This window comes from Myotis daubentonii, chromosome 15, assembly GCF_963259705.1.
Source record: "Myotis daubentonii chromosome 15, mMyoDau2.1, whole genome shotgun sequence".
NCBI lineage: Eukaryota > Metazoa > Chordata > Mammalia > Chiroptera > Vespertilionidae > Myotis > Myotis daubentonii.
The window spans coordinates 58437692-58457398 of record NC_081854.1 but is presented as its reverse complement, the minus strand read 5'-3'; the positions used below and the strand labels follow the sequence as shown (position 1 = coordinate 58457398).

General features: G+C 64.3%; 1 protein-coding gene across 3 annotated transcripts in view; it reads right to left on the bottom strand.

Moving 5' to 3' along the window:
- Positions 1-19707, bottom strand: part of ZNF536 (zinc finger protein 536) — a 290099-nt gene that overhangs the window by 65998 nt on the left and 204394 nt on the right. Inside the window, exon 6 of one of the 3 annotated variants that reach the window (XM_059668159.1) lies at positions 16472-17302. The exons of the other annotated variants lie outside the window; for them this stretch is intronic. Coding sequence (XP_059524142.1) covers positions 17295-17302 — 8 coding nt within the window. The 3' untranslated portion in view covers positions 16472-17294. Of the gene's footprint in view, positions 1-16471; positions 17303-19707 lie in introns of those variants that run through there. 3 annotated transcript variants of the gene reach the window in all.

Below are 19707 nucleotides of genomic sequence, written 5' to 3'. Positions count from 1 at the left end.
ACCCCACCAAGCTGACCTCCCCCTCAGCAGCAAGAAGAACGCCATCTCCTCGCGGGTGTCGGTGTGGGTCCCAGTTCCCTCCCCCCAAGTCTGTCTGCAGGGAGTGAGCAGCTGTCTGTCCGCACGGACGCACCTCCCTGGGCCGCTGTGCGGTCTGGGACTGGGCCCAGCTGGCCCCCTCCCGCCCTCGGGCAGCCCTGCCCTCCTGGCCCCTGCTCCCTGGGAGGGTTCCCTCCCTCCTTCCCGACAACAGCCAGCGGCAAGGAGGCTCTTCTGCCAGGGCCGGCTCAGGAACGCAGAAACCAACACCCCCTGGAGGGTCCCCGGAGACACCCCCTCTGAGCCCCACGAGCCGTGCGCTGCCGCTGGGGAGCCGGCGAGAGGAGAGGGCTCCGGAAGGCGTCTAGGAGGCCGGGCCCTCGGGCTGGGCCTGTCCCCATCCTCAGGGCCGCATGGAGGCAGGGCGCCTGCTCCCGGCTCGGCTGGGGGACCGGAGCCCGGGGTGCGAGCTCATGGTGCCCGGGGCTTCCCAGGGAGCCGACAGGACATCACAGCAGGAAGCACGGGCCCTGTCAGGGGTGCTCGGTGGACGGAGCCTCAGCCTGTGGACTGAAATCTGTGCACAGAGGCCCTGCCTCACACGCCAATGACGGGGACACCTTCACCGTCACCCCGTCACCCCAGAGCTGGCCGGCCGTGAGCTGCAGTCATGGGAACACGCGGGTCAGGTGGGTTTTGGTGCCGCAGGCTCCTCCACCCTTCGCACAGGGCACCAAGCCCACAGCTGTTCCATGGCGGACGGGGCTCTCCCCGAACGCCCACCGCCTCTGAAATCACAGCCTCGCTCAGGGGCGCGCTCTCCAGGCGAGGAGGCCGGAGACCAAAAGCCCGGCTGACAATAACGGGTGAGTGACCGCGGCTGGACGGGCTGCCCAGCGCCGTCAGCTCCGACCCTCACCTGGTGCCGGGAGCTGTCGTGCCTGCTTCGCCGGAGGACACGGATGCCAGGCGCCCGGGGGCGTCGCGTCAGGGGCTCTGAGCAGGAGGCGGAGGACGTGCCCAGGTTCCTGGGGAAGGCTGAGCAGCCACTGGGTCTGCGGGCGGAGACGCAGCTGATCACAGGTTCACTGCCTGAAGGGCAGAGCTCACTGAGGTCAGGCTGCTCTGCAGGTGCCAGAGGTTTGTAATCCCTGGATTAGGGACCTTAACTTCTCTGCTGAGATCTGCTATCGGCGGAGTCGCTCGCCGGATCAAAAACAGAGGGGGAAACGAAACGTTTTTTAATTGGATTTTGGCTGCACCTCGGTCCAGAAAACAGCCACGGAGGAAATGGGGGGGCCAGGGTGTGTGGGGGGTGAGGAGGGAGCTCAGGGGTGGGCGGAGCCAGGGTGTGGGCGGAGCCCGGGGTATGCAGGCACCTGTCCTGCCTCATTAGGCAGCTCTGGTAGCGGCTCGGACTCCCTTATAGAATAAAGTGGGCAACGGCCCCGTGAGGACTTACAGCGTCACAAACCCGCTCTCCCGGCTTCACGTTCGTTTTAATTAAATCTCATCCTCGACTCTGTTACTTTCCAGTGCGTTTCGGCGGCGGAGCCTGGGAGGCTGCAGTGTCCCGGCCACAGAGGAGGCTGTAACGTGGACCACGGCCCTGGGGCCACCGCGCTGCCTGTTAAACCCGCGCAGTGCCCGGGGCAGGGCCCCACGCGGGGTTCCCTCCAGGTGGGCTGTGCCAGACCTGCCGTTCATCCCAAGGCCCCGCTGCCTCCAGAAGCGACTGCAAATAATCTCCCCTTTACGACCGTCCGCTGGAAGCTGGCGAGCCGAGAGGCTTCGGGAGAAATGGTCTCGATACTGGAAATGAGACCAGCGCCGAGGAGAAAGGAGGGAGGGAGGGAGGGAGGGAGGGAGGGAGGAAGGGCATGGTCTCATCAGCCCGCGTCATGGGGGACCCTCGCGGCAGGCACACAGGGGGCCCAGCCGCTGGGCCAGCGTCCCCCCGATTCGGGACGCAAACACCCACCTTCAGGAAGCGAGCTCCACGGGCGAGTGCCCCTGAGTACTCATCCGGGTGGAGGTGGGTGGGGGTGGCGCGCACACACACACCCAGGATCACGCCCCTTCCGTGAATTAAGCTGCAGCCCCTGCCCGGCTGCCTGGCCCTGCCATGGCCTCCCCTCCTCTCACAGGCCCCCTGAGACCAGCCAGGCCCCAGCCACAGGCCCCAGCGAGTCCAGCTGAGATCCGAGGGCCTGACCGGACCTGCAGAACCACCCCGTGGGCCCGGAGACCTGTGCGGAGACAGAAATTGTCTTTGGGCCGGTAAGTCGGGCGCTTTGTTACACAGCAATACTAACCGCCACCGCCGGGAGGACGGACATCCCGGGGATGAGGAGCCGCTGGGGTCTGCCTTGTTTTCCCTCACCCAGCTGCCCTCTGTCCCCAGGACGGACCTTTGCTGGGAATGTTCTGGAATCATTATAACGACAGTGAATACGTAGCTGGCATTTCCCATCCAGTGGGCAGTGACCAGGCCTCAGACACAGCGCCGAGCCCTCTGCATGTGTGATCTCATGACATCACATTGGGCAGACCCAGCATTACGCCCACAGGGCAGCTGAAGTTCAGCAAAACAGAGCTGCCTGCCCGGCCAGCGTGGCTCCGTGGTTCAGCATCGACCTATGAACCGGGAGGTCAGGGTTCGATTCCCAGTCAGGGCCCAGGCCCAGGTTGCAGGCTCCATCCCCAGTGTGGGGCGTGCAGGAGGCAGCCGGTCCATGATTCTCTCTCATCACTGATGTGTCTCTCTCCCTTCCTCTCTGAAATCAATAAAAATATATTAAAACAAAACCAGTCGCCTGACCAAGGTCACAGCCCCAAGTGGAAAATGGACCCCTGCCTGTTGGGTCGGAGCTGATACCGAAACAACACCCTGAAGCAGAACAGGCGTGGGGACCTCACTCCCTCCTGGACCGAAGGCCGGATCTCACTGAGCGACAGGCAGGCCCATGTCAGGGTCCGTCCTGCGGGCGGAGCCGAGAGCCGCAGCCGGGACCCGCGTGGGCCTGCAGGCACCTGTCCTCCCCTCGCTGGAGGCGAGCCCTGCCCGACCTGGAAGGTCCTGGAGGAGGCCAGGGCTCCGGCCGCACGGGACCGGCATTGGTTCTGGACACTGGGCTCCTCCGGCCCTCGGCGCTGGCACAGCCTGGCATGGGGACAGCGTTCGGGTCACACCCAGCACCGTCCTCTCCGAGGGTGGCCGGAAAGCCCACGGTGAGACCGGGTGCCCTCTGCGCTCGGGAGGGGCTGGGATGCAGGCAAAGCCGGGGCTGCCCCCCAAAAGTCCCCACAGGGAGACCAGCGACCTCTCGGTACCAAGCCAGGCACTGGCTTGCGACTCCGCCGAGTTGGAGGTAGAACAGGGCTGCGGCCAGTGCCCAGCCGGCCACCCCCAGAACTCGGGGACCACTGGTGCCACGGCTGCTAAACGGCCCAGCTCTCCTCCAGAACCCCCCTCAGATGCCACCTGCAAACTTAACAACACCAATCTGATTTAGAGCCAGCGCTGACTTATCATCGGTCAGCAAAGAGGACCCGGTGTGGGGGGTGAGTCGAAGAATTAGGGGGGGCAGTGCCCGGCCAGCCCGACGGCACAGAAACAGCGGGCCGCGCCCCGCCCTCTCAGAGCTGATCTGGACCCGCGTCTGTTTGAAGGCGGACTCACCCCTCACCCCCTTGCCTGCGAAGGGGCCTCGTCCCCACCCGGGGCCCCTGAGCCTGGTTTTAATGAGCTTCCGCTGGAATGTGGCCTTTGCGGGCGGCGTGGGGAAGACGGGACATTCGGTTTCGTGATGATGTACAGCCGCTCCCGCCCCTGACAGGACAATGGTGCTTATTGTGCTTTATGGGTCCGCTGGCGGCTCAAAGGTCACTTTGTATATGGCTCCGCCGACAGGGGCCGCGCGGAATGGAAATTAGGTTACATGCGATCAGCTTTAGTATTAATCAGGCGAAAATGGATTTTTAACATTTTTCTAATGAGCAGCGGAGAAGGGAGAGAAATACCAGGAATGAAACGGCGGGAGGGAGAGGACAGCGGGGCCGAGGGAGGCCCCGTGGCCACGCCGAGCCACCGGCCTCAGATCCCAGCCTCGAGGCCCCTGCCCCCAGGAGGAGAAGGCCCTGCGTGCCGGGGCGTCGTAAACACAGGGACAGGGCCGGGCCCAGGCTGGTGTACTCGCCGTCCTTCATCGTAACTGACGGGGGAACGGGCTGCCCTCCGTGTGCAGGTCCACAGGCCCCCGGAGCGCCCGGCGGGCACGGCGGCGTCACCACCGACGGGAGGCGTCCTGTGTTCAGGGCCGTCCCTCAGCTGTGAGTACGGGATTGAGGCTCACACCAGGCACCCACAGCCTCGGCCAGGGCGCACAGTCCGCCACCGCCCCACCCGCCCCCGTCTGGTTTTGGGAGCCCCTTCCGCGCGCTGTTTCGGGGCTGAGGAGACGGGGTCCTGAAGTGAAAGAGAATTATTAAAAATGTCGTAAGCAAAAGCTGAAGCGCTGGGGGTTTCTCAGCTCTCAAATCAAAAGGCGGTTTTTCAAGGTTCTCTCCGCAAAGCACAGCGAGGTCGTCATGAAATAAACAGACTTCCGATCCCAAGCCAATGAAATCAGACGACAGAGGGCGGACCCAAAGGGCAGCTCTCCGGGCGTGGGGTGGGGAAACTGAGGCAGGGACGGGCAGGCTTTCCCCAAGACGCACACCACTCCCGAAAGGGCCTCAGAGAATGCAACAGGGGACAAGCGCATGAGCCGTGGTGAGCGACCCCGGCTTCCTGCCCCGAGAGCTCAGGGACCCTGCACCGGCCACGGGGTGGCTGCGCCCGTACAGACGGGCAACGTCCGGCTCAGCACGCAGGCGAGGCCCGGAGGGAGCCTTCCTGGTGTCGCTGGAGTGAATGCCAACCGCGCTGCCCTCCGTCTCCCGCCCGACAAATCAATCCGGCAGGACGTGGCGGCAGCCGGCGGGGAGCGGTTCATGGATTAGAAACAGACCTGTATCCTTTTAAATATTCTTTTATTGATTTCAGAGAGGAAGGGCGAGGGAGAGATAGAAACATCCATGGTGAGAGAGAATCATCGATGGGCTGCCTCCTGCACGACCCCCACTGGGGATCAAGGCCACAACCTGGGCCTGGGCCCTGATGGGGGATCGAACCGTGACCTCTGGTTCCTAGGTCAACGCCCAGCCACTGAGCCACGCCGGCCGGGCCTGTGTTATTTCATATTTCTTTATTATAGAGTGTGTGTGTGTGTCCATACATGTACTTGATCCTGGGAGAGTGCCCGCCCTCGGTTTTGGCCACACATGATGGCCTGGCTTACAGCCCCTCCGCCCCGCCCCGTCCACCTCAGTGCCCCTGCAAGTAGAGCCGGGCTCTGCTGGAGCCGGAAGCCCGGCACCCTTGCCCGGCGGCCCTGTCCCCGCTGCTGTTGAAGGCCCGTCCCTGAGGGACCCTTGGCAGCAGCGACCCACAGGCCAGCCCCCCCGGGAAGGTGGCACCTGTGCGGCGGGAGGCGGGGGGAGCGGGTGCAGGGCCTCCGGGCCCTTCCCCGGCCTTTGCTCAGGCCCCTCCCGCCCTGGGCCTCCCCACAAACCCTGGCCTCTGTGTGCAGAGCGTCGCCCACGGACCCAGGGAGAAGCGCGCCTTCCCCGCGGGCGCTGGGCAAGCAGGTGGGCTGCGAGGTTGCTATAGCTCCTACCTCCACCTTCTCCTGTCGGGAAGCAGATCGAGCTGCAGTGAATAGGAACGGGCCACCCGCCTCGCCCCCAGCAGCCCGAGCGGCACGAGGTGCAAATAATAGACCAGCTGGGAGAGAAGCACGAAAAATCATCCAGAAATAGCTGTTGGTGTGCGAGCAGCCTGCCCAGACGGGAACGGGTCCCGGAGCGCAGGGAGCAGCCGGTCCAGGCAACACCCCCCCCCCCCCGCTCTTCCCCCCTCCCCCCCCCCCCCGCTCCGTCCCTCAAGGGAGCAGCATCCACCTCCAGCCCCGAAGGGAGGGTGTGAGGACCTGCTGACCCGCTGCGGTCAAGGTCGGCACGGCTGGTGCTGCAGGCTGAGCAGCAACAGTTCCTGGACACTCAGGGGCCTCTCTGCCCGGGGGCTCGGCTCAGATTCCCAAGGACCGGCCCCCGTTCCAGGGGACAGTGGTGGCCAGTGAGTCCCGACCAGCCCAGCTCTCGGGCCTGGACACCGAAAAGGAAAGCTGGGCAGGACGGACTGGGCTCTGGGCAGTCCCGTGGGTGGAGGCGCCCTGGGCAGTCGCGGGGGGGTGCACCCTGGGCCTCCCGCCCAGCACAGGCCGGACCCCAAGTCCCTGGCCGAGGAGAGCTACCTCGGGAGCTGGGGGCAGCTTCCTTTTCCAGGGAAGAGCTCGTCTCAGCGTTCTGTACGCAGGTCCTGGTTCCACCTACGCACATCCAAGGCCACAGCCGGTGGGAGCCAGGGCGCGTGACACCGAGCAGCCGCTCTTACCCGCCCCGGAGTGGCCATGCCGTGGAGCGAGCGCCCAGCGCTGCAGGGATGCGGCCTTGCTGGCGTCCAGGCGGCCCCAGGGGGTAGACGGCTCCAGGGTCCTGCCTGGACACCCCGAGACAGCGGCCGCCCTGGCCTCCCGCTCCACAGCCACCGCCAGCCTCTCCCTACGCTGACCCTGAAGGTGACCTCTAAGATCACTTGGAGCTCAAACAGTCTAGGAATCTTTTTTTAAAAAAGTAATGTTTTTATTGATTTCAGAGAGGCAGGAGAGGGAGCGAGAGGCAGGAACATCAATGCTGACAGAGAGTCGTGGATCGGCTGCCTCCTAGGGATGGAGCCCGCAACCCAGGCCTGTGCCCTGACCTCCTGATTTAGAGGTCGGTGCTCAACCACTGAGCCACGCCCCCGGGCTAGGAATCCATCTCCTACGTATGGAGGGACCGACTGGGGCTCAATGGGCGTTAATGGCAGAGCCGGCTGCCGAGGGGGCGGCACAGAACCTGGGGGCTGGGGGCTGGGGGAAGGGGGCTTGTATGTCTGTTGGGAGGGGCCTGAGAGGCTGGGGTGGAGCTGGGTGCTGGTCCCACTGGCCAGGGAGCAGCAGGAGGAGACAGGAAGGCAGGAGCGGTGTGGGGGCAGCCCGCGGGCGGTGCGCACCCAGGCGCCCTCCCCAGCTGCCCTGTGTCCATGGATGAAGCGGCCTGTTGTCCGCAGCCATCGCTGAGCCTCCAACCTAACCCTGTGGGTCGGCCAAGGTGTCCTCAGGACTCACCGAAGCCGGGTCAGAGCCACATGGGCCTGCCACCCTCGCCTGGGGTCACTCCCACGCCCCAGACACCCCACCCCTCATCCTCGTAGACGTGAACTCCACTCGGCTGGGTGCCCAGTTGGGCCCGACCCCGAGCGCCCGCCCCCTCACGCCCGCCCGTCTGGGCAGGGGCGGCTCCTCCGCAGAGCGCCCACAGGCTCCTTGCCGAGGGGACTGAGCTGAGAGGTGACAAGCAAAGACGGAGAGGACGAGGACAGAAAGAGGCGGGAAAAGAGCCCGACATCAAAGGAGCCGCCGGCGCGACCCGCAGGCAGTCAGGAGCCGCCGCCCAGCGCGGGGCCACACGAGCCCTCTGAGCTCAGGGCACGGCTGACCGCTGGCCCTCGGGACGCGCTGGGACGCCTCGCCCAGACCAGAGGGTGTTTCCCGGGAGGGTAACTGGGCATCGTTCCCTCCGTGGCTTAGACGCGCGGCCGCAGGCCCAGACCATCAGCCGCAAACGCTGCTTTCACGGCCACGTCCCCCCAGACGCCGTGCTGTCTAGGAGGCGTCGCCAACACAAAAAGGGGCATGTTTCTGGGTATGTTTCACGCACAGGTTTCCGCATCGATTCCTTAGCCCTTCAACACAGTGCACAGCCTGAGCTGGTGTGGCTCAGTGGATAGAGTGTCAGCCTGCGGACTGAAGGGTCCCAGGTTCGATTCCCGGTCGGGGCACACGCCTGGGTTGCGGGCTCAGTCCCCAGTGTGGGGCATGCAGGAGGCAGGCATTCCATGATGCTCTCTCATCATTGACGTTTCTCTCTCTCTCCCTCTCCCTTCCTCTCTGAAATCAATAGAAAACGTATTTAAAAAAACACAGAAAAAACAAAGCGGAGAGGAGCAGGGGTTCAGCGAGGTGCTGCCGAGACCCCGCCAGGCGGCCGGGAAGGTGCGCGCAGCACGGGGGGCGCCCAGACCTGCTGAGGAAGCAGCACGTCCTTTGTGCGGGTGACAACGGTTATTACGGTGAATTCACCCTGTGACGGGTGCGGGTGCTGAGTGACAAGGTGTTATTTTAACCTCAGCGAGAGTTAGAGCGGCAATGCCTCCGCCCGCAACGCTCAGGCTGCCGTCACTCACGGGGAGAAAAGCCTGCAGCCCCGTCTGTGGGCGCCCCGCCCCCCACCCCCACACAGGAGTGTGAGCGGGAGGCAGGAGCCGGGCTCTGCCCCACCCACCCGCTTTCTTGTGAAGATTTCCCTGACGGCTCGAGGTGCCGGGTGATGCGGCGTGGAGGGAGGGTGTCCCGGGAGCTCGCCGAGTGCCACCACCTCGTCACTCACCGTGTCACCACGTACCCAGCCTGGGGCCCCACTTGAAAACCTAGATCCCGGGGTTTCTCAGGCCTGGCGCTGCGCCCCTCAGGGCCAGACCGCTCCGGGGGGGCGGGGGGGCGGGGGGCCTGTCCCGCATACTGTAGCATGTTCAGCAGCCTGCACCCAGATGCCACAGCACCCCGATGCCTGCACGCCTGCCCCCTGGAGGAGCCGATCGGGCAGGGCTGAAAACCCCTGCTGTGTCCGCGGCCTGTTCGCTATGTAGCGGACAGAAGGTTCTAGAGCCCAGCTCTGCCTTTCCTGGCTGAGCCCACCTGACCCGGAGGCAGGTCCGGGTCCGGACAGAAGGGCACAGAAGGAGCAGAGTGGGCCGGGGCACTCGGGGCCCAGGCAGGGAGGTGGCGACAAAGCCCATTTCTCCTCGGGAGCCCGGGGCCCTTCAGCCACAAGCACCAGGAACGTGCATTTTCTTCTTCTTTTTTCTTTTTTATATATTTTTACTAGAGGCCCGGCGCACAAAATTCATGCATGGGGTGGGGGGGGAGGGTTCCCTCAGCCCAGCCTGCACCCTCTCCAATCTGGGACCCCTCGGGGGATGTCCGACTGCCGGTTTAGGCCTGATCCTGGGACTCGGACCTAAACCAGCAGTCGGACAGCCCTCTCACAATCCTGGACCGCTGGCTCCTAATCGCTCACCTTCCTGCCTGCCAGCCTGGTCACCCCCAACTGCCCCCCTGCCGGCCTGGTCGCCCCACGCAGCCTGCTTGTTCAGTCGTTTGGTCGTCCCTCACTAACCCCCCTGCTGGCCTGGTTGTAGGCAGCCATCTTGTGAGGGTGTGAGGGTTAATTTGCATATTACCTCTTTATTATATAGGATATTACCTCTTTATTATGTAGGATTGATTTCAGAGAGGAAGGGAGAAGGAGAGAGAGAGAAACATCAATGATGAGAGAGAATCATGGACCGGCTGCCTCCTGCACGCCCCACACTGGGGATGGAGCCCACAACCTGAATATGTGCCCTGAGTGGGAATTGAACCTGACCTCATGGTTCATAGGTCAACGCCAACCACTGAGCCATGCTGGTGGGCGGAAAGTGCATTTTCTGTTCTATTACAGGGCCGTCTGCCTCCTCAGGGCTCCACAAACATACAGGAAACACCTCAATGCACAACCGCGTGAACGCGACCCGTCCTCGGGCATCAGGAGGACGCTCCGTGGCTGCTCACAGGCTTGGAGGACACGGGTGACCCAGGCAAGCGTGCCGGCTCCTCTCTGCTCACGTGCGTCCCCCCCCCCACCCGTCCGCGGTGGTGGGAGGGCCTGCGGGGCTGGAACGAGGCTACTGGGCCCGGGGGGGGGGGGGGTGGCGGCACGTCTCAGTGAGGACCTGAAACGTTCCCGAGGGGAGCGAGAGCGAGAGAGGGGACCAGCGAGAGCCCCGCTCCTGCGACCTTCCCATCACCTGCCCCGTTCGGGCTGGTTCCCGTGGGAGACAGACGGGCAGTGCCGAGTCCGTGGCTCTGAGCCCAGGTCCCAACACATGGGGACGGAGGGCCTGGCCCATCAGCCACCCCGAGCACAGCTGGGTGTCGCCAGGGTCCCCGCCCGACATCCCTCCATATCTCAGGCCTGTCTGCTTCGGGAGCCGCGAGAGTGGGGGGCCGGGAAACCCCTCCTGGCTTTTTACTTTTATTATCCGTGTTGATCACCTTCTCCAAGTCAAACGCGTGGCTTAAATGAAAACAAATGACTGTTTCTAGGCCGATCGATACTTGCATCTTTGCCTTTTAAAAAGTAAAAAGTTGCGTGTCACCAAATCCTCATCTCTGCCCCCATCGATCCGGTTTTAATATAACCCGATATTTAATCAATAGAAGCCGCTTTGTGTGAACGACGCCCTAAAAAAGGCAGGCGCGTCTCCCCGAGGTGGGCGCGGCCTCTCCCCCCAAACCCGCCGCCGGCTTCTCCCCTCGCGTCCTGGGGCCTTGGCTCCTATTCAGTCCAAAGAAAGGGTTTCCGAACCTAAGGATTCCCAAACCAGAACGCTACCTGCTATGGCACAATGGCCGTTCCATCTCCTTAAGCTTCCCGGCCTGACGTTTTTAAAAGGCCAAGAGCCGGGAGCCCGTCTGTAATGCCCAATTTGTGCATCTGCGCTTCCCTCCGACCTGCGCGGGCACCATATGTTTTTAATTATCCTAATGGCCCTAAAGAACCTGTTCGGGAAACACACACACACACACACACACACACACACACACACACGGTCCTTCTATTACTGGTTTGTAATTTAAACACTTTTAATGGGAACAGCCTGGGAGGGGGGGGTGGCGGCCTGGGGAGTTCAGGATGGAGTCCCACCCCCCACCCCTCCCCCGCCGGCGGGACCCTCGCCCCCTGCCTGACACTGGTAATTGGTCCCATGTGACTGGGCTCCGTGGGACCCGAGGAAGAGGTGATCTGGGATCCCCATGAGGCGGGGTCTGGTCAGAGCCTGACATGGTGAGAACGAGGCTGACAAATATTATCCTGGCCTGACCCCGGCCGCCTCCCCCGCGGGGCCTGGCCTGACCCCGGGCCACCCACGACCACTCAACTGCTCTTCCCCACCTGGGCCCGGGAGCCGCTGGGAGGCGGGGTCAGGTTTCCCGGAGGCCTCTCTCTCTCAGGGGGGGGGTGGGGAGGGACAGGTTTTTTTCCCTGAGGCTGAGAAGTGACTGAGTAAATAGACCTAAGAATGATGGGTTCCCAGTTGGTGACGGAAGCAATCTAGAGCGGCCAGCGCGGCTCTGCCATCCCGGAGGGGGGAGGCCATGGAGGGGAGGAGGGCCTGCTCCCTGCTCGGGGGCGGGAGGCAGGTTCAAGGTCAGCGGGTCACGTGGAGGACACGGGTTCCTTCTGTGACGCAGTATCTCACCCTCCGTGGACCACTGGCCCGTGAGGCCTGACAGGTGGGCGACCGCGGCTCTCGGGGACCCAGAGGGACAAGTTGTGAGAACGCCATGGTGTGAGGGGGCTGGTTGGCTCGATTTGGATGCATCGCCAGCAAGGATCAGACAGAAGGTCGCCCGGTGGCCACGGCCTGGCTCTGACCCTCGGCTCCCTCCGGACGCCGGCCTTCCTGAGTGGGGGCAGCAGCCTGTCTGTGCCTCTACGTCCCCTCGCGTGCATGAAGGAGAACTGCGTCGACCGCCTGGGGCTGCGAGGAGGGTTCGGGGAGAGGACGTCACCTGTGTTCCCGTGACCGCGGTCCCACCCGCTCACCTCCTGACACGCACTCACTCCTAAAACCGCGCGCAGCACAGCGTATACGCTTGGCCGACCCGACCAGAAAAAGAGTGTAATTTCGATTCGTTCTCACCAGAGGCTACTGCTGTGCGGCTGTGGTCATTCTTCCGTGGGACAATATGGGGGCCAGAGGTCAGCGCCCTCCGCGGTCAGGTGTCGGGCGGCGCCTGCCGAAAACCGCGCTCTGTGGGTGCTCAGCGAGGCGGGCGGCCCTGCACACAGTAGGTGCTTGTTATTGAAAAAGAACTTGGCGGACGGAGGGACAGCGCGAGGACCGGCCCTCGAGGAGGCGGGGGTGGCCGCCGCAGGTCCCCCCCGGCCCACGGCCCAGGCACCGTCCTCCAGTCCAGCCAGCCCGGCCGGCGAAGGCGCCTCGAGTTCCCGTTCTGAGTAACAGCCCCCATTAGTGGGATCCCATCTGCGCCCGGGAAGGCAGAGCAGGGAGGGCGCATAAAACCCCAAGTTCCCACAGACAACATCTGTCTCAGTGCAAACAATGGACCATTATCTTGTAAATAATTCTGATTAAGCAGCTGCATTTCCTCCTGGAAGGGTGCTGGGGAGGAGGCTGCTGGAGAGGGTCTGCTAGTCCTCACCCTCACCCTCACCGTCACCCTCACCCATACCCTCACCCTCACCCCATACCCTTACCTCACCCTCACCCCATACCCTTACCCTCACCCTCACCCCCACACCCTCACCCTCACCCTTACCCTCACCCCATACGCTCACCCTCACCCTCACCCCCACCCCATACCCTCACCCTCACCCCCACACCCTCACCCTCACCCCATACCCTCACCTCACCCCCACCCCATACCCTCACCCTCACCCTCACCCCATACCCTCACCTCACCCCCACCCCATACCCTCACCCTCACCCTCACCCTCACCCCCTCACCCTCACCCTCACCCTCACTCCTCACCCCATACCCTCACCCTCACCCCATACCCTCACCCTCACCCTCACTCCTCACCCCATACCCTCACCCTCACCCCATACCCTCACCCTCACCCGCACTCCTCACACCTCACCCTCACCCTCACTCCTCACCCCTCACCCTCACCCTCACTCCTCACCCCATACCCTCACCCTCACCCCATACCCTCACCCTCACCCTCACTCCTCACCCCATACCCTCACCCTCACCCTCACTCCTCACCCCTCACCCTCACCCTCACTCCTCACCCCATACCCTCACCCTCACCCTCACTCCTCACCCTCACCCTCACCCCATACCCTCACCCTCACCCTCACTCCTCACCCTCACCCTCACCCCATACCCTCACCCTCGCTCCTCATCTCATCCTCACTCCTCACCCCTCACCCTCACCCTCACCCCCTCACCACTGACACCTCACCCTCACCCCACACCCTTCACCTCACCCTTCAACCTCACCCCTCACCCCTCACCCTGCCTGTCCGCCCTCTCTCTCCTCCATCTCCACCCTTTCCCTTCCATTCTGTTCACACCCCTTCTCCCCCTCGTCCTTCTCCCTGTCTCACTTCCATCTGCCCAGGTCTCCATTCTCAACCTTCTCACCCCGGCTCTCTCTCTTTTTTTAAAAAAATACATTTTTTATTGCTTTCAAAGAGGGAGGGAGAGAGAGAAACATCAGTGATGAGAGAGAACCATGGACCAGCTGCCTCCTGCGCGCCCCCACTGGGGATCAAGCCCGCCACCCGGGCCTGCGCCCTGACCGGGAAGCGAACCCTGACCCCCTGGCTCAGAGGTCCACGCTCACCCACTGAGCCCCGCGGGCTGGGCACTGTCTCCTCTTTTGACCTCAGCCCGTCCCCTTTCTCTCTGTCCATGTGTCTGACCTGCTCCGGGTGTCTGTCTGTCCCACTGTCCATCCCTTTGGCACCCAGCCCTGCTGTGGCTCTCTCTGCCCCCGGGCTGGCCGCCCCTCCCCCTGCCCGGGACACCCACGCGGTGGGACTGGTGTCCAGTCGGGCTGTACATGCAGCGCCCCGCCCTCTGGATGGTCAGTCCTGGGCCGGCAGCTGGTGGGCCCTTCCTCTCACCCGGGCAGCCCCAGGGCCAGTGCAGGAGCCTCTGGACTCGCAGGCCTGGCTGCCCGTGTCTCCCGTTGAGAACCCAGGCCAAGGCCACGAGCGGGGCCGTCACACACCACCCACGTCGGGGACGCAGGGTCACCCAGGCCCGGAGTGACTTCCGAGGGCGTTTTCGGCCCCAGGCTCCCCCCTGCAGGATGGCAGGAGACCCCTGCTCCCGCGGCCGGACACGTGGGACTGTCTCATCGCCCCACGCGGGGGAATCCGTCTGCTCAGAAACAGGAGAAACGGCCCCGGCCGGTGTAGCTCAGGGGATAGAGCGTCGGCCTGCGGACCAAAGGGTCCCGGGTTCGATTCTGGTTGAGGGCACGGACCTCGGTTGCGGGCTCCTCCCCGGCCCAGGCCCTGGTCGGGGCACGTGCAGGAGACAACCCTTCTCTGTGTCTCTCACATCGATGTTTCTCTCTGTCCCCCCCTCTCCCTCCCACTCTCCCTAAGAATCGGTGGGCACACACCCTCGGGGAGGACTGAGAATAGTAAGTAACAACCAGAAACAGGAGCAGCAGCTCAGGCAGCCGGGCTGTTTCTCACGCCCTGGGAACGGGTCGCTGGCGCTCACACAGGGTCCCCGATGGGGTTCCCCCCAGGACGGGAGGGCCCGGCTCGGCTGTGATCGGCCCTCACACGGGGCGTCCACAGGGGCAAGGAGGGCAGTGGCGTGTCCCCGATACCCTGCAGGGTCCCTACCGCCCGGTACGGTCTCAGCGGGCCTCAGTGTCCCTGGGAGCTCTGCCCGCTGCTGCCTGGCGGCAGGAACCCCGAAGGCACTGACATGGGGGTGACTTGTCCCCTCCAAGTCGCTCCCTCACACTCACCTTGTTCCCCGAGGGTGCAGGCGGGACACTAGGTCACACTCACCTGAGCGCCAACACCGCGGGCAGGGGTGGCCACTTGGGGGTGGTCCCGGGGGTCCTAGGAGACCGAGGATGAGTGGCCTCGCCTCGACAAGGAAGGGCCCACACGCTGTGTGAACCCCGTCACCCCTGCAGCCCTGCCCGGGCGGGCACCTCAGCTGGGCCTGTCCTTGCCACCTCACCCCCTACCCCCATCCTATAGAAAGAGCAATAATCAGTTAAATTGATTACAAATTCGCTTTCCTCACGTGGCTGCCTTTCTCCCTGGGTGTGGGTCCAGGAGAGCATGTCCTATTCGTCTGAGAACGAGCCAAGTTCAGGAAGAAAGCGTAGCCTGTGAGCCTTGGGCCCGAGATGGGGGTCCGGGCCACCCCCAGGGGAGGGCGGGCTCCTCTAGGGCCGCCGGCCCGGGCAGGACGGGGGTTTGAGCAAGGAAGGAGCTGGGCAGAGCCCTCAACGGGCTCGGGCACAGAGCGGTGGGCGCCACGTGACCGCCGTGATGCTTCTGGGGGGAAAGGCGACCACACCAGCGATGACCCCTCTGAGTGTTTTCATTTACTTTTTTACTGATTTCAGAGGAAGGGGGAGGGAGAGGGAACATCAGTGAGGAGGGAGAATCAGGGACCGGCCGCCTCCTGCACGCCCCACGCTGGGGACCGAGCCTGCACCCGGGCCTGTGCCCTGACCGGGAATCGGACCGTGACCTCCTGGGTCCTAGGTCGTCGCTCCGCCCCTGAGCCCCGCCGGGCCCTCCCGAAGTTCAGGTTCCTATAGCTGCAGCATCTGCATCTGGTCAGAGCCAACCTACTTCCCAGCACCTGTGACGAAACGTGGACTTGAAGACTCGGCAGGATGACGGGTTCCCGTCGTCAGCGCACCCTCCCTCCCCACCGCCCGGCCACCAGGCTGCCCTGGACCCTGAGCCCGGGGGCAGCAGGTCCCCTGTGCAGTGACTGACCGACCGGGGCCGGGAAGCCTCGCAAGGAGCCGCGCCCTCCCCTCCGCCCCCGCGTCCCCAGGCTGAGGCTCTGTCCAGAGGGCCCTGAGGGTGCTCGTCTGGATGGGGGGCGCCCCCTCCTTGGAAGCTGAGAATGTGGCTTCTTAAACCAAACGGGGCACCGGCCTCAGCAGAGGGAGCCCCAGGCAGCTCCCCACAGGGAAGCGTGGGGCCCTGGGGGTGACGGGGCCTCACGGAGGCACCAGGAGGCACTGATGAACGGGGGGCGCGGGGGGCAGGGGGGTGCAGGGGTGTCCTGACATTCCGCCCGCTTCCCAGGCAGCCCGCATGCTCTGTGCCTCAGCTTCCCCACCCACAGGGCCCGAGAGGCGTGGGGGTCCAGATGCGGGAACACCCCTTGTACAGGGACGTGCGCCCCTGGTGTCTGGCTCTCCCCGCCTGCCACAGTCACCCCCAAATCGGGAGGTCCCTGTCCATTTGTGAATCAGTACCAGTGGGGCGCCCTAAAGATGATGGAATGAGACCTGTCGCCCAGCAAACAGCCCCGGGGGGTCCTCTGGGGGCCCCCACCCATGGGCGGGACTCGAGGGGTGGGGGGGCGGGGTCACCAAGAGAATGAAGACAACGACTCAAAGCGGCACTGCTGTGTCACAGCTTTTATTAGCAACAGCAAGACAAGTGACCGGGGCATTTTAGCGTCGCCTTCACTCCACTCGCACGTGACCTCACGGCTAACAGGGCGCACAGCACACTTCACGTCTGACACTGACTCGGAGCGACAGTGATGAGCGGCACATGCCTTCGTCCCGGGTCACCTCCACGCATCTCATCACCCGACCACACCCTGTCCCCGGGCAAGTGACCCCTGGCACACGACGCCCCCCCCCCCTCCTCTGCACGTGTGGCCTCAGCCCCTGCTGGTCAGCTGTGGGTGTCGAGGTGCCGTCCTGGGTCTGACCGTCACGGGCTCGCGGGGAACGCCAGGGCCTGCACCAGGTCGCACCAGCAAAGTCACCGCTTATGCACTAGGGAGAGGGGACCACTGCACTCTTCCGGGCTCTTCTATGCGTCACAAAGCACAGGACATCGGGCCCGGGACCACGTCAGGGCCGCTGGGGAAGGGAGCCGCAGCCCCGCCCCCACGGCAGGCCTTTCACGGGCAGGGGATGGGGGGGGGGGGGGGACTCCAAGCACCCGGTTTGTCACCGGGAGGCACAGCGGGAGGGAGCGCTTGCCCCGCGCATCACTGAGCCGTGTTGATCGCCAGGCGCGCGGGGACACGTGGGCAGCGTTTCCGCCTCCCGCCTCCGCGTGTACATGGCGTGGGCGCGCCTCGGGCACACACACCTACGCCCACAGCGACTACCTGCTCAACACACAAGTGTGCAAGTCGATCTCCTCCTGACCTGGGGACGGGCGCGGTAGCTGCCGGCGGGGCAGCGCGGACACGCCAGGGCCCGTCCAGCCAGACCGGCTAGAACGGGGGTCACTTACCTGCAAGAAAACGTCACAGTCATTAAACAGTCCGGGCCCGGGCCGGAGGGGTCTGAGAGCAAGTGGGCACGGCCCTGACTGCTGGGGGGACGAGGACCACAGTGTGTGGAAGACACACACACCCCGCCCCCCGCCCGCCCCGTCTCCTGCAGCGAGAGCAGCACGAGGTTAGAGCAGGCGGCAGCCAGGCGGCAGGTGGGGTCAGCGCGGCGGGAGGTGACGGCCTGTGGAAGCGAGCTTTGTGCACAGCAGCGGGACACAGGAGGGAGGACCTGGCTCAGCGGCTGGTGTGGCGAGTGCAGGCGATGGGGGCAGCGATGGGGCCACACGCCCCTGGCCCACGGGGTGGCTGCGCCCACGGGGTCTGCACGTCCCCGGGAGAGGGCGTCTGTCCTGACCACACTCAGCATTCTCATCCTCCCGCGAACCCCAAGTCCTGCCAGGGAGGGAAGTGTGTGAGTGTGAGTGTGCATGTGAGTGAGTGAGTGAGCTGGTATGAGTGTGTGTGAACGCGTGTGAGTGTGTGCCAGTGTATGTGCATGTCAATATGTTGTGCATGTATGTGTGTGCACCTGTGCGTGCAAGTATGTTCATGCATGTGTCCATGTGCAAATCTATGCACACACATGTGTGCACGTGTTCACACGTGCTGCTCCCTGGCTTGGTCCCGGGCAGTAGCTCCCATGGGATGGAGGGGATCGGGGACAGGACGACAGAGGAAGGCGGCCAGACCCCCTCGGAGGCCCTGTTGACTCAGACAGTAGCTTTTGGAGCCAAAACTCTGCGGCGAAAGGGACGGAACATAAACAAGGCTCCGTGTCACCCGGTTGCCGACTCAGACACCGTCCATTTGTTTGTTCTGAAACGGGGAGCAGACTGTTTGGCAAATACAGCGGGTTCACACCACAGCCCTGTCACCCTCGGGGCAAGTGCCCTCAGGCCCAGGCATCCCGGGTCCATGCAAAGGAGGAAGAAGGGGGGTGGGGGCTGGGAGGGGGGACCACAGGGAGGGGCCTGCCCTGCAGAGGCTGTCCGGGTGCCCACACTCTGCACACTGAGCACTGGGCTCAGGAGGGGGCGGGGAGCACCTGCCCAGGGCTGCTGGTTTCTGGGGGCGCCCGGCCAGCGCCTACGCTTCCTCCCGCCAGAGCCTGGCAGCCAGCAGGCAGCGCAGGGGATGGGCAGTGAACTCACGGGATCGCCCTTGGCCTTCAGGGAAAGCCACAGGGTCCCCGATGACGGGGATCCAGCACCAGGCCCTGGACCACACGGGGAGCCGGCGTCCCATCTGGGAGCCAGGAGGTCCACACAGAGAGGGAGGGCGAGGGGGAGCTCCAGCGGAGAGCCGACCTGTGTTTCCTGCCAGACATGCGGAGGGAGGCGCGGGCCTGGCCCTCCGGGATATGGGGGCACCGAGCAGCCAGCAGGTATGGGAGGGGCTGAGCGCAGGGCCAGGCCCATGCCCAGCAAGAGGGCAGGTCTCCACCTGGCCCGGGGCCCACCTGGGCCGGAGCAGGGCTGGGCCGCTTCCCAGCGGGAGGGAGGGGGGCTCGGAAGGAAAAGGCCAAGGGAACCTCTGCACTGGACCCCCAGAAACCAGGGCGGTTCCTCCGGCTTCTCCCCTGAGTGCAGGCGGAGCAGGGGGGCCGGCCTCACCTGGGGAAGCCCCATGTGTACACGGAGCACCAGAGTCAGGGTGGAAGGAACTTCCTCCCTCCCCCCTCCCTCCCCCCTCCCTTCCCCCTTCCTCCTCCCTCCTTTCTCCTTCCTTCCTCCCCTTACCTCCTTCCTCCCTCTCTCCCTCCCGTCCTCCTCTTTCCGCAGGTGAAGTCAGTCACAGAAACCCCTCACCCACTGTCCTGGTCTCCCCTCTTGGAGAGAAACTGTAACTCCGGACACAGGTGCTGCCGCCCAAGGGCCAAAGGGGTGACCAGGCAAAGGTTGTCACATTCCCAGGAACCGCAGGGGCGTGGGGAGCTGCTGTTTGGGGGCGGGGGGGGGGGGGAGCAGTGCCTGGGAGCTCAGCTCAGAGGGAAAGGGCTCAGGAGACAGAGCAGGCACCAGGCCTTCCCACCCTCTGCTCCCAGGCCCAGCTTCCTCCAGCAGGGACAGGAGGAGGGGAAATTAATGGGGTAATATGAGCTCATTTCAATAATAAAGAGCTCGTGAACGCGCCCCTTTTGATCTTTTCTGATGCCTGGATTCCTGGCAGGAACCAGGGTCCTACTCAGGGATCTGAAAGCACTGAAAATAGACTTTAAACAACATCCCCAAACCACGGCCAAAAAGGAAGCCGCCCGTCACACACGTAGAACAACAGCGAAAGAAAGACTCCCGCGCCCGCCCTGCCTTCCTCCCCAGAAGAAACGGGGGGTTGGACTGGCACACACCCTTTTCTGCGCCTT